Genomic DNA, 24,972 nt, shown 5'->3' on the forward strand with positions numbered 1-24,972 from the left:
AATTTGACAGTGAAATCCAAAGGGTAGTGTCCTCTTTATCTGACAGCTCACAAATCTACTTTGTCTAAACTCCTAACTCACTCAATCTCTCATCTTAATGTTATCAGCAAATCTAAGGACTGTATTATTAATTCCTTCATCAGAATCATGATAGGTTAGTTAAGAGCAAATGTGCTACAATGGAACACTACAAGACATTCAACATAGCTGCTAGCAATGTGGCAACAACTTTTAAACTAACATTATTTCATCCATTTGTATATCCTTGGACAGCCGCTATCATTAATATTCACCCTCTAACTGCACAAATGTAACCAATCTGCAATCCTTTTTAAATTTTGACAAAACAGCTAGAAAGTAATCTCATTCAACAGATTCACATGCACAAGGACAGCAGTGAAAAGGGCAGTAAATAGATTCCTGAAATACATTCATTGCAATTAGACATACTTGTAATGGAAAGGAAGTGCTCAATCCTTCCTGTGAAATAAATGTACATTCTGAACGCAAAGGATGGACAAAATAATGCAACACATACATGTAAGAAAGGACAGTACCTTATACAGGCATTACTACTACTAACCGCTGAATATTAAAGTATTGACCATACTATACTTATTTTGAAAAATCAGTTCTATGATAAGAAAATACAAAGCTGTAAGTATGACCAAGTGGGATATTTAATGATGTGTAAATTTTATTACATAATACTGGAGTAATGTATAGGTGTAATACACAGGAGGAAAATACATTCTTTAATGAAAAAATAACACAAATTCAGTATGTGTTTCCCATTACACTGGGCTGTAAAAATATCATTAGTTTTCAAGAAATTAAAGTATTGATGTGGATGTCACTTCACTGTATAGCTACTTCACTGGAACACACAAGTGGGTAATTGCAGAAATGACATTTGAGATGAACTTGTTTTCAGATTTTACCGCATCTCAATACTTAGCACCAGCATTCATTACATGAATTAAGAAAAATGCTCAACTGCAACAAAACTGATAGTAAAGAAAGCTACTAAATACTATTAGTATGTCCAGGAGTTTTGGTACTTACATTAAATTAAACTTTATAAAATACTACAAAACTTGCCTCTTTTCTCATGGTTTGTAAAGTACCATCTATGTTGAACTATAAGGTGCAAGAATGCCATCATCTGGTCATAGATGTCCTCAAGACATGGCAGTCCACATGTTTCTTTAGCAATTAAGAAGTTTCTCCAGACAATTTGTTATACTTTCCACAAAGCATTAAAATGATAAATGTAACAATTGATCAATTTTGTTTTCAAGTACATGTAGGGAAATTAAAGCATATACTCTTTAAGTGTTGCATTACAGCATCTACCATGCTAAATATATTAGGAAAAGCAATACGTACTTAAATTGATTTACAAGATTTTAAAAATAGGTCATGCAAACAAAAGTTATTTCTGTCAAAACCATTACTGCAGCTGTTACAGCGTCTTCCTATTAGGAACATGAATAAGGGTGAATATTCAAGGACAAATGCATAAATAAGCCAGTTTCTGGCATTTGGTGTAACCTTCTCCTCCTTTACCTCACTAGGTGTTGTTTTACTTTATCACAGTATTTTTAAAAATTAAATCCTCTAAGTCTATGATCTATGTTTTTTTAATTTGGAAGCTGGTTATTTATAAGCAATTTTACTACATAATGTACTTTATGTCAATAATAGAGCTTATAATCAACACCTTATAGCAGTTACAAACTGTACAAAATAGTAAAGGTTTATGCATATATCATTAGAATATATACTGAATAAATTGATCATTGGAATTACTGTGAAGGAATGTGGAACTGTGAATTTTGGTTTAATTTGAATCTCTTGTAGGTGTCTGTAACTCCATACAATAACTTACAATGGGAGACAGAAAGAAGCATTGACTTGAATATTTTATGTATTGTATGCTTGGAGTGTAGATTAAGTAAAATATATTGTAATATTAAGCATTCAGGGATACCTCTAATCAGAGCATTTTTGATAGTATTAAGCTGATAACGATATGATTTGGCAAACTCTTAGTTACTACATGAGTGAGCACATTAGATATTAATTCCATCTGTTGTAATGGATTTGAACAAAATCATTGTCACTTCATATTTTCATTTGTTAGGTGTGCACATGGTGACTTAAAAGCATGTATCAAAACATTTCTGAAAATGCAATAAAGTAGTACCATTTTAGAGAAAAAAATTAATACATTTCACCACTTTTAGATAGCACTCTGCTATAGCATGTTAGCTTACCAACATGCTGTCAGAGTAGTGATTCAGGTTCTCCAAATGAATGCACAAACTCTGTCAGGCCATTGATAAGGCATTTCCCCTTTGGAAGGGGGAGAGTACAGTGTACAAAAAAATAGTTTGCAGCTGGATCATGCCAGCCCAAAATACTGCTCTTGCATAACTCCTAGAGAGCTCTTGAGAGCAACAAAAGGACAATAAGGAAATAAGTCATCTATGGACTTAGCTGGCCAAGTTATATTTATGTGGCATCACAAGGTGAGGGGGTAAATATTTTCAAATATGAATTACTTTTTTTAATATAAAGTTGAACAAATGGATCTGCCCCTGTAAGGTTAATCTAGATTTCTTTTTTCCAAAATGAATTTTTAGTGATAACTTTTGGATTTAAATCACTTGCATTGAGAATATTGCTCCAAATGTACTCAGCTGGCTTGTTATTTGAAAAAAAGTTTGAATTTAGAAGAGCTAGTTTACAAATTGAGAATAAAACACAGGTAGATTCCTTATTTCCGTCCTGCACTTTCAGCCAGTTTCTTCAGTCTTTTCTTCAGCTCCAGAGGAAATTTCTCATAGCATTTCTTACAGACCGGCTTCATATCAAACTCTACAAACTTGTTTCTGTAGGACAAAAGAAGAAAAATTTCTTACTTCCGTTCAATGAACAAGGTCAGTGCGTATGTTTTATCATATAGACACTTTCCACCCAATTTTAGTTTTTAAATGCAGCCGTAAAAGAAGGAATGGAGCATCATACAGTTTTGGACAGTGGTTTTAAATATTTTCTATGAAATCCATGAAGGAAGTTATAAACTGTATTAAAAAAAAATCCAAAGCAAATGAGAATTCAACAGGAAACATTACCAAAACGTAATCATTAAATTCTGTTGTAACATGAAATGTCAGTTAACATGGTAAAAGGAAACCCTTTGATACAACTGAGATGAGCATGGCAACGAAAAATCAGGAGTGTTTCAATAGACTAATTTTCATTATTTAAGCACCTGATTTAGTTTTTTACTATGAGTACTTCACATTGCCAATAAACAAAAGTGACTTTAAGACAATGAACCCAAACATGAAATTAAATGTGCAAAGTCAAGTGAACTGCTCTTTTCTGGATGGTGTTGAGTTTCCTGCATGTTGCTAAAATATTGCATTCAAATGCACACAAAGCCCAAGTGATGTGAGACTACAACTAGAGAAGATTTCTATCTCGTCCACAGTCAGATTGATGATGTGGCTCCTGAACTTTACTGCATCTTTTGTATCGTCATTAGTTAATGCTTTTATGTCATGACAAAAACAATAACTTGCATTTATATAAAGTCTTTAACATCATAAGATCCCCTAAAATATGCTTCACGGAGTGTAATCAGAAAAATTGATGCATAGCCAAAGGAGTCATTTAGACAGGTGATATAATTAGAGACTGTTGCATTGACTTGAATATGGCTTGAGACTTACCAACTCAATTTTCAAAAAATTCAAAAAATTCTTTGCAAATATACCTCTGCCATAATAAAAGTCTTTTGACTTGCTGAGGGAATGGAACACTTATTATCATATACACCAAGTCGCTAATGATGGTGCGAAACTAGTAAGGGAATAATCATCTTAGATTCTGAAATTTCTGAGTTGATAACAACTTACATTTAAACATCGCCTTTAAAGCGGTAATATGTTCCAAGACACTTCACTGGAGAGTTATCAGACAAAATCTGACACTGAGGCACATAAAGAAATATTAGGATAGGTGGCCAACAGTTTGGTCAAAGAGATCATTTTAAAGGTGTGCCTTAAAGAGGGGTAACAGCGAAATGGAAACATTTATGGATGGAATTCCAGTGCTTGCAGCCTAGGCAGCTGAAGGCGTGGCCGCCAATGACACTGTGATGAAAATTTGGGATGTGTGCGGTCAGAACTGGGGGAGTGCAGAGATCTTGGAAGGGTGAAATAAAAACAGAAAATGCTGGTAAAACTCAGCAGATCTGGCAGCATCTGTGGAGAGAGAAACAGAGTTAATGTTTCGAGTCCGTATGACTCTTCAGAGCTGAAAAGTAGAAATGTGATGGATTTTATACTGTTTAAGAGGGGTGGAGCAAAATGGAGGGACAGGGATAGGTGGGAGCTGAGGAGGAATTTCACAAAGATGTCATGGACAGAGGACAAGGAGTGTTAATGGTAGTGCTAAAGGCTAAAGAAGGTGCTGATAGTGGCATAAAGGTAAGAAAGCAGAATGTGTTAATAGAACAAGGGTCAACACTCTGTGAAAGCAAAACATAAAAACAAGTGACAGATGGAGGTGTGTGGAGGGGCAGGGGGAGGTCAGGGAATAAAAAAAATGAATAAATTAATAAGAAATTTTAAAACTGGATTTAAAAGGGGGTAAAGATGGAGGAGAGTGTTCATGGTCTTGGAAGATTGTGGGGTTGAAGGAAGTTCTGGAGATTTTTTTTATTCGTTCATGGGATGTGGGCTTCACTGGCTGGGCCAGCATTTATTGCCTATCCCTAATTGTTGTTGAGAAGGTGGTGGTGAGCTGCCTTCTTGAACTGCTGCAATTCAAGTGGTGTAGGTACACCCACAGGGCTGTTAGGAAGGGAATTCCAGGATTTTTACCCAGCGACAGTGAAGGAAATGCGATATATTTCCAAGTCAGAATGGTGAATAACTTCGAGGGGAACTTCCAGGTGGTGGAGGGGGCAAGCCTATGGAGAGTTTTGAAAATAAGGATGAGAATTTTAAATTTGAGCTGTTGTTGGAAGGGGAGCTAATGTAGGTAAGCAAGTACAGGGCTGAGGGGTGAGCAAAACCTTGTGTGAGATAATGTATGGGGCAACAGAGTTTTGGCTGAGCTCAAGTTTATCGAGAGTGGAACATGGGAGGCCGGCCAGGACAGCATTAGATCAGCCATGTCTGGATGTAACAAAATGTGAATGAGGATTGAACCAGCAGACGGGTAGAGGCAGGAAGCAGAGATGGATGATACACATAGATGGAAGTAGGTCAAAGAAAACAAGGATGCAACAATAGAGAATGAGTTGATTAAAGCACAAGACACATGGTAATCAAAGATACTAACCAAGGACAGAAGAGAAGAGATAGGCATTCCTTACAGGCAGATATCCATCAATTTTTTCTTTTTCTGTTTATCTTTTGCATCTCTTTCCCGTTTAGCAAGTCGCCGTTTTAAATCTTCAGGCAATCGCTCGTAACAGTGTTTACAGACTGGTTTCAGATCAATTTCAACAAATTTGTCTCTTCACAGAATGAATAGTGGATAGAAAAGGATAGAACACAGACATGAAGCATGGAAAGTATAGAACCACAGTAAAAAATTGAGAGTTGCCTTCTGACAGTTTTTGTTTAGAGAAGAAAATAACCAGGGCTCAGCCACAGAAAGAAACTAAACACATTAAAAGCTTATGATTTGAAAACACATTGTGGAGTGACAGGTCTTAAACTACTTACTTGAGTGTCAGCTTGGTGTTGCAAGTTGAACAGGCAAAGCAGTTAACACACCAGGCCTTGTTCAAAGCAGATACAACTGTACAAGAAAAATATGTTGAAATACAGTTAACCACAGCACTAATATCTTCCTCATCTGTATTTATCCACTTGGTTCATTAGAGATTGTTTAAGTTCAGGTTTAAAATGAATTTTTCAACATTTAACAGTAAATTGCAAAATTCAAAGGCATGAATGAGGGAGGTATACATTCTAAAATTCTGCCAAACTTTTAAAGGGTGATTGGTTTGTTTGGTTGGGGGGGGTGCGTGAGCAAGGAAGGAAAAAGAGTTAATATCATGTAGAAAATGTTTGAAACTATTTTATTTGCTACACTTAAAATAAGCAAATTCCTGTTTCAGGATGGTGTTGTTTCACGGAAACTGTCAAGAGAGAAAAAAATCCTGGTGCTTCTTCCTTATATATAAATGTTATATACATTCTGTCACAAACATTCCAATCATAGAAGTACTTCAAAACTTACCATCTCCTTCAATCACACGATTACAGTGGTAGCAAACATCACCAAACAGCTGAAAAAATAGATAATTGTAAGATTATGTGCAAAGTATGTTATGTACCTGTACATGTCAAAAGTTATAAATTCAAGATAAAAACTTTTCCTTCAGAAATCTTTTCAATGCATTTTTTTAAGTTTACAACAGGGTTCTAAACTATTGTTAAAGAATCAACTTGGCTCAACTGGTAGCATTCTCACCTCCAAGTCAGAAGGTTGCAAATTAGGACTCATCTCTGGGACTTAATTAAACTGAGGCAAATTCTGCCTGTTCTTGTGGGCAAGGAAGATCCCATGGCAATATTTGAAGAGTTCTCCCAGTATCCTGGCCAATATTCATTTCTCAATCAAAGCCTCCAAAAGCTGATTAACTCTTCTTTATCTCATTGCAGTTTGTGGGACATTGCTATCTGCAAGTTTCTTGCGAAGTATAGTTACAAGAACAGTGACTGCACTTCAATATAATTTTGCTCCATGAAAGGCTTTCTATAAATAGAAGTCCTTTCTTTCCAGCACATCTATTCCGAATAAATGCTGGATTGCAACAAAATATTTAAAACTAGCTGATACAAATATTCCGTACAACAATTTTAAAATATGCAATAGTAAAAAACAAACTTTTTGATTCAAGACAAAACATGAACAAGCAACACATAAAAGGCTGGCTATTTCAAAGTTATTAACCTACTTTTTATAAGACGGTTGGACTCAACATTATGAACATGTTGACAAAAAGCAGTCAGGCAGCAAAAAAGTTATGATATTCTTACTACTGAAATTAAAAACGCCAGATTAGTATGAAATGCAAAATCAAATAATGCTTCCATCCTTGGCTAAAACAGAAAATAAGTTGTTACTAAATTAGGTGTTAAGAATATTGCAGCATTACCTGATTATAGTGAGTTTCACAGTAAGCCAATCCCTTCCTTTCATAGTGACGATGACCCAGAAAAGGTTTCTCACACTTGGCGCATACAAAATGCTGCAATTAGAATTGTAACAGTTTCAGTTTGATAATTGATACTTCCACAAATAAGTCATTAACGGCAACCATTGTCACTGTTCAGTCAGTGCAAGATCAAAATTTCAGGAAAAAGAACTAAAAAGGGCATGAATTATTCAGAGCAAAGCACAGCCAAAGATATATGTTGTATTTTCTTTACCCTGTATCCAATAATTCTCATTCTTACAAAGCAACAGTCAGAAATGTAATTTTACAAACCTACATGAAAACGGTTGGACAGGGACAAATATACATTAGGAAAAACAATGGGCAAAAAAAACTCCCAATTGATTTGAGTTGGAAGATACAGGTTTTTAGAAGATAGGGTGCTGATTACTTCTGATTTCAATTATCAGTTCTTTTCTGAGTAATGCAAGGAAACACACTAAACTGCAAATAGACACTTTAAACTTTCATTGTTAACTTTGCCTTTTCATTTGGTTCCTTAGGACAATATGCAGGCAAACTGCTCTCAGATCTCTAGAATCATCTGTATTGAGGGGTGGGTGGGAAAGGAAGACATCAGAAGCAAAAATGCTGCCTGCCATCCATCCCACCCTGTCCCTGTATCTAATGGCTAGTTGCCCATTTTGAAACTTAAGGCTTTAGACAGGTGTCAGTTTTAAGCACTCTTGCCTAAGTTGTGGATCAAATTTAAATCAGAACTAAAAGCTCAGTTCATAGTAGCAAATTGAGATATGTGCAGTTATGAAAACAAAAACAGTGCTGAGATATATTTCTTAAAAAAATCAAAATAGCATATTTAAAACAATTACATTTAATGTTTAGTCAGGCAACACCAAACATCCCAATCTGAGTCACCACTTTCAAAGCTAACCCAAAGAATGCTCAGAGACGCAAAGCTTTGAATACCATTTTAATACATTAAAAAACATAATTCATGCATTTTGCGGAAATGTGTAAGAGGAATCCTTTTATAATCTGCAGTGTGTATTAAATTTATATCCCTTGTTAGGAAATAGAAACAATTTAAGTAAGTTATATTTGTATTTTGTCAGGGTTAGGAATGAATTTTAGCTTTGAAGTTTAAGTTTGATTTGTATTTCTGCATCTGCGTATTAAGAAAGGTCAAATGGAGTTTTAGTTTCACTTTAAAAAGGTGCCTGCATTTCTAATGAGGTTACGACTGCTGCAGCTAAGGTAAGCAAACAAGAGAGGGGCTGTTGCCTAACAGGGGTCCAGAGAGGCAGATCCCTCACACTGACACACACACACACACAAAAACTAAAGAAACAGCAGTTTTGAATTCAGTCTGAAGACTGCTGCCAAACAGAAGCCACCTAGAAGGAACAGATAGTCAGTCTCAAGCTAAAAGTGATTTCAAAAATAGCTGTCAGAGAAACTGGAGCACAGGGGACAGATAGCCAGTCCCAAGCTAAAGAAAAAAACTCAAACTCCAGGGGCGTGAAACAGGGGAAAGTCCCAACCAGAAGTTCTAGTCAAAAGGAAGGACAAGAACCTGGAAAAAGTCCTGTTAAGTGAAGTTAAGAGTGAGGGGCAGAGAGAAAGGCATCAAGCTTTAGATTTAAAGAGACAAAAACTGCAGGAAGCAGATTTAAAGCGAGAACAGCTTGCAAGAGGCAAGAAGATCCACAGCATTGGCTGAAGGTCTGTAACCCTTTGTTATGGGCATGTGAAGCAGTGGTACTGTTGAGGGCTGAGTCAAAGAGAGAGAGCGCATGGAAGACAGCTTGAATGCATGTGGTGACCCAGGGAAGAGGAACATCAAAAGGAGAGTTCGAAACCTTGGAGATGAACCCTTACGGAAGACATCTGAGAGAAAGCGTCAGTTTGGGAGAAGATTCCAAAGCAAGTTCTTACAGTGTGGAGTAGGAACCCTTGTGTGAAAGACAGAATTCAGTGAGATTGGTTGGCTCACAGTGTGACAAACGTCTAGAGGGGTGGGGGAGTTGAGGAGAGATTCATAGCATCTGGTTGAGGTGGCATCTGTCACTTGGTTTCAGAGTATAGTGTGTCTGACCACAGGATGCCTATAGGTTTACAGGGACTGTGTACCTACTGTGAACATTAAAGTATAAGACAGCTTTTGTAACTTTTGTTATCCTTACAAATCTGTATATATCTATAAAGGATTAGTTGTGGGTGAAGAAGTATTGTAATATAGTTCATCTTTTCTTGTTTAATAAATGTTTTATTCTTCTGTTAAAAATACATTAGCTGACTCCAGTGACTCTCCACATATCTAAACAAATTAAAAGTTAGGATATATCAAGCTGTGTTCCACTCTGGGATCAGGCTTGTCCAGGAATAACCTCAGCTGGGATCATTACACCCTCATGTTCTATCATTGAACAAAAGTACAATAGGATTGAAGTAATGCAACATGCTAGGTTCATCAACAAGTGGTGCCATGGAGATGTAAGGCACATCAATTCCCCACAGCCCTGGCCACATTATCATGGGAAAGTGCATACTGGATGCCAGGCATGGCTCGCAGGAAAAGGAACATTATTTTTAAAACTTCAATAGGGCATCATCAACAAACTGCTTTTGCATACTCCCTAGTGGCTAGTTCAGGATTGTGGGGGAGATACAACAGCAGATCATCTGTTCAGTCGTTGTAGCCCAAAGGTTTGGGGAGAACAGAGAAAAACAAATCCGAACAGGGAGAGACAGCGAGAGCAGCAGGGATATAAAGAGCGGAGAGGAAAGGCAAGAAACAGCAAGAGCAAAGGGCTATAAACAGCCGAGGGGGAAGGCAAGAGCTCAGTCTGAGAGGAGGGAATCAGTGAGAGCAGCGGGTCTGGGAGTTTCCAGTCAGAACTTGGATTCGGAAAAAAAATTGAGGTGTGACATCATAGGGACACAGACAGGTGATTGGTGAGAATTTCTGATCTAAACTAGGGAATAATTGAGTACGTCTTTTTTTTATAAAGTAGAGTTTATTACTACTTGTAAGTTGTATTACATATTGGTAGGAATCATAAATATTGGTAACATTTACTGGTATTGGTAAGATTTATTGATAATAAGACTTATTACCACCAGTAGGGTGTAGTAAGTATTGGTAGGGTTTATCAATACTGCTAAGGTTTATTAACTGTAGTAAGTTTTATTAGTATGGTAATGTTTAATACCATTAGGAAGGTTTAATCACAGTGACAAGTTTATCAGTTAATAAATAGAGAAATGGCAGGAATGCTCCAACCTTGAGAATGCCCATCTGGTGCCATGTGCGGACTCCAGGAAACCTCCCATGTCCTAGATAACCATTTCTGCAGGAAGTGTCATAAATTGCAGCAGCTTGCGCTCTAGGTTATGAAACTTGAGCAGCAGTTGGCATCACTCATCCCTGAGGTTGAGTGTTACATGGATAGCCGATTTATAGATGTGGTCATCCCACATGCATGCAGGGGAGAGAAAGAAGAGGTCACCGCCAGACCGTCAAAAAGGAACAGGCAGGTACAGCAGGAGTCCCCTGAGTACATCCCACTCTCCAACCTGTATTCAGTTCTAGTTCATCTGGGGAGTGCAGCCAAAGCCAAGTACATGGGGCGGCTCAGCTGTACAAGGAGAGGGTACAAGGAAGTCTGGAAGAACAATAGTGATAGGTGATTTGATAGTTAAGAGAATAGATATGCATTTCTGTGTGGCCACAGACATGAATCCAGGATGGTTTGTTGCCTCCCAGGTGCCAGGGTCAAGGATGTCACCGAGCAGTTGCAAAGCATCCTGAGTAGGGAGGGGGAACAGCCAGCAATCATGATCTACATTGGCATCAATGACATAGGCAGAAAGAGGGATGTGGTCCTTCAAACTGAATTTAGGGGGCTAGATAGAAAAGTAATAGACAGGACCCCAAAAATAATAATTTCTGGATTACTCCCTGTGCCAGGTGCAAGTGAGTACAGAAATAGATGAATTATGGCTGTAAAAGTGATGCAAGATGGAGGGCTTTAGATTCTTGGGACATTGGGCCCAGCTCTGGGGGACATAGGACTTGTACAGGCCAGACAGGCTGCACCTGAACAGAGCCAGGATAGAATTCTTTGAGGGTCATTTTGTTAGTGCTGATGGGAAGGGTTTAAACCAACTTGGTAGGGGTGGGGGGACCAGGGGAAAATATGAGAGAGGAATACCAAGGTGCACAGAATATTGGAGAGATAGATAGCACTAGAGTAGGAAATAATAAGTTACTAGGTGGGGCCAAAGTAATGGAGACAGTAAGAGAATCTAAATCAGGATTATTATGCATGTATGTGAATGCATGGAGTGTGGTAAATAAGACTGGTGAGTTACAAGCGCAAACTGCCATGCAGAAATATGATGTTGTGGCTATAATATCAGAGACCCGGCTCAAAGGACAGGACTGGGTGTTAAATATTCCTGGATACAAGGTGTTCAGGAAAGATAGGCAAGGAAGAAAAGGGTTGGGGCAGTTTTATTGATAAAGGAAAGTATTGCAGTGCTGGAGAAAGAGGAAATCCTAGAGGGATCAAGGATAGAATCAATTTGGCTAGACCTCAGGAACAAAAATGGTGCAAATACATTGCTTGGCGCAGTCAACAGGCCACCAACTAGTGGGAAGCATGTAGAGGAACAACTTTGCAAAAGAATTACAGAAAGGTGCAAAAATTATAGAGTATTTGCAATGGGAGGACTTTAACTATTCAAATATACACTGGGATAGTAGTAGTGTAAAGGGCAAACAAGGGAAAGAGTTCCTAATGTGTGTTCAGGAAAATTTTGTACAACAGTATTTGTCCAGTCCAACAAGAAAGGAGGCACTGATAAACCTGGTTCATGGGAATGAGATGAGGCAAGTAGATCAAGTGTCAATAGGAGAACATTTAGGGGATGTTTTAGGCTGACTGTGGAAAAGGACAAAGAACAGTTCAGAGTGAAAAAAATTAACTGGGGGAAAGCCAGCTTCAATGGGATAAAAACAGGTCTGGACTGAATAAATTGGAGTCAAAGGTTGGCAGGAAAAATGGTAGCTGAACAAAGAAGAGATGATTTGGGCACAGTCAAGGTATATTCCCTTGAGTGGAAAAGGTAGGGTAAACAAATCCAGAGCTCCCTAGATGACAAAGGAGATAGAAATTAAGAAAAGAAAAGAAAAAGTCTGCTAATGACTGGCATCAGGTAGAAAATATAGTTGAGAACCAGGCTGAATTCAGAGGAGAGGTGAAGAAGTAAAAAAGAGAAACAAAGAGGGAGCATAAAAAGAGACTGGCAGCTAGCATGAAAGAGAATTTCAATGTCTTCTATAGGCATATGAATAGTAAAAGGGTGGTAAAAAAAGTAGGGCAAATAGGGACCAAAAACAATATTTATACATAGAGGCAAAGGACAGAACTGGGGTACTAAATGGATACTTTGCATCTGTCTTTATGAAGGAAGAAGATGCTACCCAGGCCATGGTAAAAAATGAGGTAATTCAGATACTAGATGGGTCTAAAATTGAAAAAGAGGTGGTATTAGATAGATTACCTATACTTAAAGTTGATAAGGCACTGGGACAGGATGAGACGCACCCAAGGATACAGAGGGAAGAGAGAATGGAAATTGCAAAGGCACTGGCCATAATTTTTCAGTCTTCCTTAGACTGGGTGGTCCCAGAGAACTGAAGGATTGCAAGTGTTATATCCTTATTCAATAAAGGGTGTAAAGATAAACCCAGCAACTACAAGCCAATCAGTTTAACTTCAGTGGTGGGGAATCTTCTAGAAACAATAATTCTGGACAAAATTAATGGTCTTATCAACAAATGTTGATTAATTAACGAAAGTTAGCATGGATTTATTAAGGGAAAATCAAGCTTGATTAACTTGCTGGAATTTTTTGAGGTGGTAACAGAGAGGATTGATGAGGGCAATGCTGTTGATGCGGTATTTATGTGTCCAGTTCTAGGCACCGCACTTTAAGAAGGATGTGAACACATTAGAGATGGTGCAGAAGAGATTCATGAGAATGGTTCCAAGGATGAGAAACTTCAGTAATGAAGATAGATTGGAAAAGTTAGGATTTTTTTCTTAGGGAAAAGAAGGCTGAAGGGGGATTTTATAGAAGTGTTCAAAATCATGAGGGGTCTTGACAGAGTAGATAGGGAGAAACTGTTCCCACTCATGAAAGGATCAAGAATGAGAGGGCACAGATTTAAAGTAATTAGTAAAAGAAGCAAAACAGATAGGATGTGAAACTTTTTTATGCAATGAGTGGTTTGGGGTTGGAACATACTGCTGGAGAGTGCAGTGGAGGCAGGTTCAACTGAAGCATTCAAAAGGAAATTAGGCTGTTATCTGAAGGGTAGAATGTGCAGGGTTACGGGGAGAAGGCGGGGGAATGGTACTAAGTGAGTTGCTCATTCGGAGAACCAGTGCAGACACGTTGGGCAAAATGGCCTCCTTGTGCGCTGTAACAATTCTGTGATTCAAAAGTAAAAGCAGCATAAAACATAACAACACGTATTTAGATCCAAATATATCCTCTTTTACAAACTCTCTGTACTATAGACTTATGGCACAGCAAAATATATTTACATATTGGTCAGAAAGAAACTCAGAGGTCCCTGCATCCTTCACTTTTTTGATTCCTGACAAGCAAAATATCAGATAGTAAGCATTCTAGCCATTCTTGTGGGACCTCAATTGGTATCAGTGTTTGGTGCACAAACTTCATTATTGCCACATGATCAAAGTGTGTTCATTGAAAGCAGCAGTCGGAGATTTTTTTTAAAAATTGATGGGAAAAGCATAATCAAATAGTGTACTTTCACAAAAATTAACCTTTCAGATGATGCAGTTCTCTTCTGTACAAACGAGGACAGTATTAATCAATTAATTACAGGCGAAAAAACTGAAAAAAGACAATATTCTGTAAAAATTTAATTTAATATCCTCAAAATACCTTACTGTCAAGGAATAAAAGGAATGGCTTAAAATAGACTTCTACCCAGACCAAACAACAACATTCAATTGTTCTGTTGAAGGGTCATGAGGACTCAAAACGTCAACTCTTTTCTTCTCCGCCGATGCTGCCAGACCTGCTGAGTTTTTCCAGGTAATTCTGTTTTTGTTTTGGATTTCCAGCATCTGCAGTTTTTTGTCTTTAACGTTCAATTAATGCCACTTTTCAAATCAGGCTAACACTTTGTTATGACCTCAGCTGCGGAGTTAAGGAAATCACTGGACATGTCAACTGCTGTCTAAGCAGCACCCTATTAAGATAACTGAAAAAGGAAGGAAAACTGTCTGTGAAAACAAAGGGCCTGCAACATATTTTAAGCCTTTTTGAAGCAATCAAGAGCTGCTGCAAAGCTAGATTGTGATGCAGCATGTTGTGAGGTCAGGAGGGTTACAAGAAATAAAATGGGAACAATGGGTTCTGTTCAACCCATTGAACAGGGGACTGCAATTACATAGAAAATGAGCCAAAATAGCTTTTCTGTTGATAAAATTGGGTTATCAATCAATAGTTAAAAGGAGTTCCACTGGGGCAGTGCTAATGCCTGTAAAGTCTGGTGCTATCAGAGAAACCTCAAGGATTTGAGGGAGTATTACAGTGAACTGACATCTGATCGAACAAGATAGTATGTTCATATGTTAAGGATGAACAACAAATGCTGGCCTAGCCAGCAATGCCACATCCCATTAAATAATTTTTTAAAAAATGTATCGAGGTCCATGTGCAAAATCCAGGATCAATCTGTGGAATAAATCTATGACAATCTTGATGGGAAATGGCTGCAACAAGGGAGGTTTCCAGGCCAAGAGTGGGTACCTAATCATCATCACAAAATGCACACTTTTTAACTAATGCCCTTACATCAGGGCAAAGCAGTTTGTGATACGGTATTTGGTCTGGTATAGCAGTGGTAATGATACTGGGCTAATAGTTCAGAGGTTAAGAATTCAATTTCCAGTATAGCAAGTTGTGAAATGTAATTAAACATATAGTTTATAATCAGAAAAATAACTCTGAAGGACGCCACGTTCGAAAAGCCCAACCAGAAAGGAAGCTTGCCACTGCAATCTGGTCTAGCCTACATTCAACTCCAAATGCACTCAGGGCAACTAGGGCAAGAGTCTTGTCCACGTCATCCACAAACCAAGAACAATTAAATAACAGTCTAGAATGTCTAGAATACCAAGCTGCCTGGTACAATGCAAGCTGCCTTAAATTGGTCAGATGTCAGGCACACAGCTGATGAGGAAGTTCAGACTTGGAATGAAAGCTTCTGAGTGCTCTCACTTAGTGGCCAGGTATGGCAACACACACTCATGTATCTAGTGGTCAACACCGATCAGAGAGGCCAACCAGTCGATCGGGTTTGTTTGTATTTATACTGTCAGGAATATGGTGGCAATATACTTGCCCATTTTATGATTTGTTGTGCTGCTGGCCATGCTACTTGTGAGGATTCAGCAACTGCTGTGCTCAAGCCTACATCTGTCAGTTGTCAAATAGCCAACTAGCCACTGTCTTCCTCTGGTAATGGGGTAACAAAAGATACTGCATGAAAGAGTCTCTTTGGGCTTAAAAGGGTATCTCTAGGCATAGAGTCTGGAAACAAATCCAGGCTGTGTGGCAGGCACTTGAATCAGGGTATTGTTGACATTTGACTAGCCAGTTTGCCTCATGGAACCTGGAGTGGCTTTTTCCCATTCAAGTCCAGGAGATTCTTCCTGCTAAAGCCTAATGGTCTTTGATGGACAACATAGTGTAAAGCATATCAGTTATATGCTTTGGAAAGGTTTGCTGATTTGGCTGGTGAAATTCCATCACTATTCTAACACACACAGGCATCATTAAGCTTAGACTGGACTTGAATCAATGGACATGTCTCAATAGTGAAATTATGTGCATTCCACATTGAATGATTCAAAACCGTAGTGGTGACTGTAGATTTTTCGGTAACTTGGAGAATCTTAAATATTGTGGAAGGTTTCCACATTTGTTGGACGCCCAGTGGTCAGACACAAAAATTGCATTGGTTAGAGAATCAGATTTACATGTGCTCAAGAGGTACTTCCTACCACTCTGTACCTAATTTCAACATCAATCCAGGGTGACACTTTTGTCAGAAGAAAACTCACTGGTAAAGCTGACTTTTCAATTTCTCGCATAATCATATTGTCTCTGTTGAACGCTTGTTAAGGGCATGTTTGTGTTAAACATTTGTATTTACTGGTAATGGAGAGATGCAGGCCAAAGTTAGCTCATTCATCAGCTGCACTGAGGCAACCTTAATCCCCACCCCTCTGGGTTAATTTAAATCCATCTGCCAGAGCTGAAAATGACTGTACTGCAATATATTAATACCAAAAAAAAACTGTTTTCTTCATCTTAGGTAATCAGATAAAGTGACATGCTAGAATACCAGTAAAGAGCTACAAATTTTCAGTAGCAAACTTATTTGCAATCATTGTACTTTGAAGAACAAAGATGATAAACTTAAAACAACAAACTTGGCGAGATATTAATTAGTTTACCTCCACATGCCACTGCTTGCCCATTGCATTAACTACACGTCCTTCAATTGGCCGTCGGCAGGCACCACAAATAGGAACACCCATTTTATCGTGGCAAGGCAAGCAATATAATTCTCCTTTCAGCTCACGAGCTTCAGCAGTCAACTCTTTTCTGGTTAGAAAGAAATATCAAAAACATACTAAATAACCATCTGTGTGTATAATCTCCGACACAGGTAATGAGAAGGCTTGTTTTGAAGAAAGGACAAATTACACTTCCTCCTCATTTCAGGTTTTTACATTAATTTCCTAAGCAAGAAAGTGCTTAATATTTGTGCTCAGTGGGTGAAATGTAAAATACAAGCAAAGGTTTTGGGACTTTGTGATACAAGTCCACTTGTGTGCATTTTTAAAAACTCAGTTAGTGATATGGAGATGAGGGTAGGGGCTGTTTTTCAGTGAGTGATATATAACCATTACATCTGTACTTAAAAGACCGAAGCTGCTCCTTTTGTCAGAACGAAATCTGCATTCATAATTATTACTTTAAAATGAACTGTTAGTTATTTGTCCATGCGCAGACAACCTATGCTTAAATCTATTAAGTTTTTTGTAATATGTGAGAATGGATGTAATTTTTAAAATACATTTGGGGAATAGGGGAATATTATATTATTCTGTGAAGAAGGTTGCATGTCTGTGTGTGTTGTAAATGATTTAATTAAGCTGGGGGAAGGTTACTTGAAGACAGATTGTCTGGGGATTTAAAACATGAAATGATAGAGGCATTGGGTTTGGGGCACAAGTGAATAGGTTGGATCCAACATTTGCATTTTTAGATAAGTTGAGAGTTTGTTTGACTATCAAAGGGAAGTCAGAGGCGACAAGAAACATGTTTGCCTCTTGCACCAGTTCCATGGGTAAACAGAAGAGGGTATATTACATTTTATTGACCCGAAAGCACAAACAAAATAGAAACATTAAAGATTTTATGTTTGGAAGGATTTGAGTTTCAAAGAGGTGTGAGAACAATGGAACGTGAGATGAAAGGGAGTAAAAGGTATTTTAGAGTTACTGTGGAAAGCTTAAGAGAGCTGCAGCTTGCAGCTACCATCTGCCAGCTGGCAGTTGGTAGCTGCAAGCTGTAGCTGGTAGCTATAGCTGTGGGCTATTGGCTGTGTGAGGAAGATCTCTTGGAAATAGCTCTAGGCTGAGAGAAGATGCAGTTCGAATCAGCCATCCAGTCAAGCCAAAAAAGTCTTGCGCTGCAACAAGCAGTCTTGTTCTGAAGTTTTAAATTTCCCCAGCAGAATGGGAGACAGTTTAAGAGGTCATGCAGAATGCAGTATGCTTTTATTAAAGCTACAACAGTTTGCCTTGGGTAATATTACTGGATTTTTATAGTTGAACATCTATACACCTGGAGGCGTTTACTTCTTGGACTGACCAGGTATGGTTTTATTTTGGGGAATGTTTGGAAGACTAATTTTAACTGTATAACTGTACTCTTGTGGGCTTAAATTTCCTTTTATTCTTAAAAATTAAAAGTAAATGTTTAATTAACAAAATCCCAGAAGTGTTACTGGACTTCTTGCAGCTGAGGTCAGTACGTTTTCTTCTCGTTTTCAAAATACAAAAAAAATGGGTATGGCCTGTAAGCCAAGTTTCCCTCTGGGATTTGATTTGTCTAACAATTAACATCAGCTGTGGTCATAACAAATATTATAAAACTTAACTTACAATCATACAAAATATTTTAGTGAGTATGAGAATTGTTAAAATTTTCCAAGTAGCTTTGTAATTCTGCATTGCAATTTGCTACAAATTGGATATTTTTGTTACTAATTAACCAAATAGAGTTAACCTCATCTTCCTGTCATTTGGAACATATCCTGAATAACCATCAGCTCCCAAAATACCCACATGCCATACAATGCACAGAATGAAACTAAACTAGGATAGAACGTGAATGAACCATGGGGTGAATTTTACAGCCCCCATACTGGCATATTTGAAGATGGTGTTGCACGTAAGAAAAGGAGTTGGCCAGCCCACCCCCTTTCCTCCCATTCCCATTGTGTCCTGAGGGGTGGGTATGGCATCAGGCAGCCCACCTGACCTTAGGCCTTTTGAGGTCCGTAAGTGGCCAATTAATGGCCATTTAAGTACCTCATTCAGCCTCCACCACAATAATACATCGGGCAGGCAAAGGCGGGAGGGCAGCCCGCAGCTTTGACAGTTCAGGCTAAAGGTTGGAAGTGGAAGGGAGGGGAATCCTCTTTTGAGTGATATTGTGTGTCCATCAGCAACTTCCAAGATGATACCCCCCTCACATTTGTGCCTTCTCCCCTAGCTTCTAAAACACGATCCCCCACCCCTCACTGGGAACACAAAAACGTGCCCAACCAAAATGCCTGGACTCACCTGAAGTCTCGTACCCAGCTTTAGTTCTTCTCTGTATTCTGGCACTGCTGGGAGTACAAGAGATGCTGGCCAATAAAATTGCTCAGCCACACTCGAGGGCGAAACTTGCTGTCCTTGGACGAGGGGCAGAAGTCCCAATCTTACCTCATTAAGGTTATCCCAGTATATTATCACTGCGGGGCAGCCAGACGTAAAGTCAGCATGTGGTGGCTGGCTCTTTGACTGGGGATGGGGGTGGGTTATTTGTTGCCCTCCCCTGGTAAAATTCACCCTTGGACTGTTTGTGAAAATTAACCCTTCAGAAATGCACTAACGTTTTGAAAGATCGACAGATTATAATCTAATTTACTGTATGAAAATACATGAAAAAACATTTTTGGGTCCCAATATTTAATACATTATATGGTTTAAACTTTTCGATATGTAAAACTGATGTTGGGCTTGAAATTCAATTTCTTTGGGGTGCAAAAGAGATGCAATAATGGCACATGGGGACTGGGATTTGAGGCATAAGCCAGGGTTACAGTCATTCTAAAATGCGCGTGAAGTTCCAGTGGCAGTGAGCGCTTCCAGATTATGTGCACATTCGCCCCCTATACCTACCCACCCCAAGTGCTGCGTGTATGCAAATAACAGGATAATGAAAGCAAATCAGAGGATAATGAGGGCAAAAGCTGCTGTCATAGAAATCCTGCCATTTACATCAGAGTTGTGTTCAATTTTAGTTGTAGGATGTAAGTTACCTGTACAACTTGTCAAACCACAAAGTGGCTGCATTCACAGGCTCTGAATGTCTACAAACTATATCTGGATCATTAGGTTTAACTGAAGTGATTTAAAAAAATGTTTTCTTAGCTGTGTTCCTAATAAAACATTCTGAAAATAGCCATTCAGCAGATTCAGACAGGAAAAGCTTTTGCTCTCCGCCCTTCTATCATGGATCCTTTACCATGGGGTTAACTGTGGTCATTTCCCTATTTTTCCTTACGACAGAGGTAGGACAGGATCAGGAAAAAGTTGAAATAACAGAGGTGCACAGGATAAGGCTAGACCAAAGGAGATAATACCCATCTAGGGAGTAACTTTTCACCAGAGTCTACAGCTTACACTGCTCCCTTGATGTTTCAGATGATGCCTGCTTAAGCAGGCAATGATTCACTAAGAATGCGTAGAATAACTATGACTTATTGCAAAGTGACCTCCAAATATCCTCTTAAACATGAAGAACAGACTTATATGGCCCAATAGCTTTGAAAATATAAGTTTTGAAACAAGCCTGTATTTAGACTTGAGCTTTGCATTATCCTTTTACAACTGTATTTTAGCATTCCCACATTATACCATGTTTAACGAGATATGGTGCTTGCTGTTCAAATGCATTATAATGGTGCTTATAGTTCCAACTACAAACCATTCCATTTAATTAAGATATATTTTTAGATAGACTTTGTTTTTTGTTTAATATCACCTCAGGACAGAAAACAAATGTACACTGTTTACAGATCTTCTATTTGTGTTTTAAAATGTAAGTTGTATTGAAAAGCAAGCACATGGAGATTTGTAAAACAGATATTATTGAAATTTTAGTTAAAGTTCATGGCGGTAATTTAGTTAGCAGTAAAGAAATAGCAAGAAGGGAAATAATAGGTAAAATTTCTTCCTTTTGGCCTCCCCTAAACAGTATCAAAACATTTGGAACCAGAGATCTCGTAACTGGGTCCTGAAATTGAAAGTCATCTGATTACAGCACAAAAAAGCCATTTTCCCCCATAAAATAAAGCATCATGTAATATAAATTTTAATATTTGGATTAGAAGAAAAACATTATAACTGTGCATTTAAAAAGACATGGAATTTTAATTAATTCATCTTTACCCACACCCGCATCCTCCCTGCAGGCGTACAGTTATGAGGGCAATAGGGGCTCTTGGTGTTTCATACAAGTGACATACTGCTTAAGTAACACTGAATATTAGCAAGTTTATGCTTCCTAAAGTACAAACCTGACTCACATGTAGCTTTTAATGAAAATCATAAATAATGCAGTAATCCTGTTTTATCTTGCCATCATTGACCTCTGTTGCACTAATATAGGATATGCAACACATTCAGATAATTATATCAGCTGCATAGAATGAACTTAATAGTTTTGGAAAATCTACGAGTTGTATGATAAACTAAACAAAATCAGCTGAGTTAGCAGCAAGAATGCCACAATTAGCCGCAGCAGCACAGGCAACGCAAGTGCACATTAGTCACCATTTTCTGATTATCCAACAAACTTTTGGACCACAGATAAGTAAAGATCAGCAGCTGTGATGCTCACTCCATGATGGAATAGCCAGTCAATAATCAATGAACACGTTCACATAAGAAAGGCTATTTAACCAAATGCCAAAACTGTAATGCGTCAATTGGTTGGGGCTAGTGAAGATAGTGGGTGAAAGGAGAGAGAGAGAGAGAGAAAGATTGAAATACACATATACACAGAGGAAGAAACAAAAGCAGAGAAAGCGGAAAGGGAGAAAGAGGGAAAGAAGATTAAAAAAGGGGGGGAAAATAAAAGCTATGAGAAAAATGAAGAGGAAGAAAGAGATGAGAGAGATAGACCAAGATGGATTGAAAGGGAGACAAATATTCATTGCTGATTTAATAAATATGAACAGTATATTTACCAAAACAATTGAATATCCTACTTCCTAGCACTAAAACTTAAATAATTTCCATCATGAATGATAATTTCCCCAAAACCTGTGGTTTAAATCCACTTTTATGCACATATACTGAATGAAAGTAACTTAGTAACTAGAACATTCCTCACCCACAGTTTGCACAGTTGAAATGATCAGGGTGGTAGGGATCATTCTTAAATATAAGAGGCTGTTCATCAATGATGGCATGACATTTCTGGCAGATATATTTCCCCAGACCTCTGGCCTTTTCACGGTTATGGCAAGGACGGCAGAGGTGCCTAGAAGTAGAAAATTAAAAAGAATTATTCATGGAACAAAACATTTTCTACTCATTCTTCAAAAACAAATGTGTATTTTTAAAATGGAATAAAATGGTGTGCTGTAATATCTAGTTTGGAGCAGGAAGTCTTTAAAACATTTATACTGTGGTCCCCTAATGCTTCAGTAATTTAGTGAGGGGCGGAAGCGTACAGATCAGTAAGAACCCAGTCTGTACTGGGTTAGTTGATCTCCACCAAGGCTGTGATCAAGGTGTTACATGAAGACTGGGTGATGGGGAGGAGTGGGGGAAGAAAGGTCAAGGTTTTTACCCCTGACCATTATAAAGGGGAAAGTAGGCACTTGGATAAGAAATTGGCTGAGTGACAGGAAACAGAGAGTAGTGATAAATGGTTGTTTTTCATATTAGAGGAAGGTTTGTAGTGGAGTCCCTCAGGGGTCAGTGTTGGGATCCTTGCTCTTCCTGATATATATTAATGACCTAGGCTGTGCTGTGCAGGGCATGATTTCAAAATTTGCAGGTGATACGAAGATTGTAAATGTTGTCAACTGTGATGGGGATAGTCTTGAACTTCAAAAGGACATAGACATGCTGATGGTTTGGGCAGATGAAGTTCAATGCAGAGAAGTATGAGGCGATTCATTTTGGCAGGAAAGATATGGTGAGACAGTGTAAAATAAAGGGAGAACCTCTAAAGGGGGTGCCGGAACAGAGGAACCTCAGTGTACATATACATACATAGGTCACTAAAGATGGCAGGGCATGTTGACAGAGCAGTTAATAAAGCATATAGTATCTTAGGATTTATTAATAGGGGCATTTGTACACAAGAGTAAGGAGGTCATGCTGAATTTGTATAAGACACTAGTTAGACTTCATCCGGAGTACTGGGCGCAGTTCTGGGCGCCATACTTGAGGAAGAATGTGAAGGCATTGGAAAGAGTACAGAGATGATTTACAAGAATGATTCCTGGGATGAGGAACTGTAGCTATGAGGACAGATTGGAGGTTGGGACTGTTTTCCTTGGGAGGAGACTTGATAGAGATCCTGAGGGGTACCGTCAGGGTAAATAGTGAGAAACTGTTCCTACTCAAGAGAACATCAAGAACTAGAGAGCCCAGATTCAAAGTAATTGGCAAAAGGAGTAAATGTGATGTGAGGAAAAATTTTCCACCCAGAGGGTGGTTGGAGTCTGGAACAAACTTCCTGAAAGGGTGGTGGAGGCAAGTTCAATCGAGGTATTCAAAAGGGAATTAGATTGCTACCTGAAAAGACAGAATGTGCAAGATTATGGGGATAAGGCAAGAAAGTGGGACTAGGTGGAATGCTCTTTCAGAGAGCCAGTGCAGACTCGATGAGCCGAATAGTCTCCTTCTGCACTGTAAAGTTACTGTGAAATTCAAAATTTTGTTTGTTCAAAAGAATATTAAAGGGTAAATTTTGAGAGGCTTTCTTGATGCAGCAGCTTGCTGATGGGAAACCACACAAATCAAAGAATTGGTGCAGAGGTCATTGAGCCCAACTTTTGGTGATCCAATTTTACAGACACATGAATTAGGTGAGCTGATGTGCACGCCTAATTCTCTGATCTGTACACCTACTGAAAGATGCCATATGACTGGAGCAAAGTCTTATAACATTAACACCATACATTAATACTTCAATCATGCCTGATAGCCCAAGATACAGATTAGGGCATACATCTTAAATAAATTACTCTTGAGTTAATTAAGTTACATCTACCAAATATACAAGTATATTCCAGGATTGTTTGAGAAATAATCTTAGTTTTGGTCTAGTTTGTTTTCCTCCCAAATCATAGTTTTGAGAAACAGTTCAATTGTAGTTTAAAACAAAACCAGAAAATACTGGAAAATCTCAGCAGGTCAGCAATAGGTGGGGGCAAAGGAGGGATTGACAAAGATGACACAAAAAAAAGGCAAAGGGGGTGTTCATGGTACTAATGGTTAATGGTAAGGACTAAAGGAGGTGCTGATGGTGGCATTAAGGTAAGAAAGCAGAATGTGATAATAACAGGACAAGGGTAAATAATCTAAAACAACAACATAAACAAGTGACAGATGGTTCTTGTGGGGATGAGGTGGGGGAATAGGCCCTCACCTATCGGTGGCCTTCAATCCAGCTTCACCTGCTCCACCCCCCTTAAGCAGTATAAATTTCATCACAATTTTACTTCTCTGTAGCTCTGAAGAAGAGTCATATGGACTCGAAACGTTAGCTCTGTTTTTCTCTCCACAGATGTTATTAGACTTGCTGAGTTTTTCCAGCATTTTCTGTTTTGGTTTCAGATTTCCAGCATCCCCAGTATTTTGCTTTTATCTTAATTGAAGTTTGGTTCGTGTGTTCTGACTGGCATTTTAATATTTTCAGGACCCTTTTCCCAGTTTCATTTCTCAAAATTCACAAAGCCAGAAGAAATTATGAGGGGTTAACAATCAGAACTTGGTTTGTCAGAATTTGAATCTTGCTTTAGTTATAGTCTTTATTAAAAACAAATTCCAAATGTTCATCTTAATGAACATAAATATATATAATTAATATCTATTTTAGTCAACAGAAGCACTAGTTTATTCCAAAGCTTTGTTTGGTACCACAGGAAAAAGAAAAGAAAGGAAATATATTGTAAAATGCATGGTCTCAAATTACTAAAGGATATAGTCTATAGTTAGGAAAAGGAAGTTTCTATTTGGGATTTCGACAGAGGTGCTATTTTCTTACGGGAAGACACCAAGTGTACTACATGAAATGGTGTTCCCAGAGGAAGTGCTTCCTGCATAATCAACACTGTTGTT

General features: G+C 38.3%; 1 protein-coding gene across 12 annotated transcripts in view; it reads right to left on the reverse strand.

Moving 5' to 3' along the window:
• Positions 1-662: 662 nt before the first annotated feature.
• The window catches only part of LOC121284075 (LIM and senescent cell antigen-like-containing domain protein 1), a 166,695-nt gene continuing 142,385 nt past the window's right edge, over positions 663-24,972 (reverse strand). For 10 of the 12 annotated variants that reach the window (XM_041199114.1, XM_041199112.1, XM_041199115.1 and 7 more), the window contains 7 exons: positions 22,007-22,156; positions 16,783-16,933; positions 7,193-7,285; positions 6,271-6,319; positions 5,751-5,826; positions 5,362-5,539; positions 663-2,897 (listed from right to left, as the gene is read on the reverse strand). In XM_041199114.1, coding sequence (XP_041055048.1) covers positions 5,392-5,539; positions 5,751-5,826; positions 6,271-6,319; positions 7,193-7,285; positions 16,783-16,933; positions 22,007-22,156 — 667 coding nt within the window. In that variant the 3' untranslated portion in view covers positions 663-2,897; positions 5,362-5,391. The remainder of the gene's footprint in view (positions 2,898-5,361; positions 5,540-5,750; positions 5,827-6,270; positions 6,320-7,192; positions 7,286-16,782; positions 16,934-22,006; positions 22,157-24,972) is intronic. The other 2 variants (XM_041199109.1, XM_041199106.1) reach the window with 1 other exon arrangement.

This window comes from Carcharodon carcharias, chromosome 11, assembly GCF_017639515.1.
Source record: "Carcharodon carcharias isolate sCarCar2 chromosome 11, sCarCar2.pri, whole genome shotgun sequence".
Classification (NCBI taxonomy): Eukaryota; Metazoa; Chordata; class Chondrichthyes; order Lamniformes; family Lamnidae; genus Carcharodon; species Carcharodon carcharias.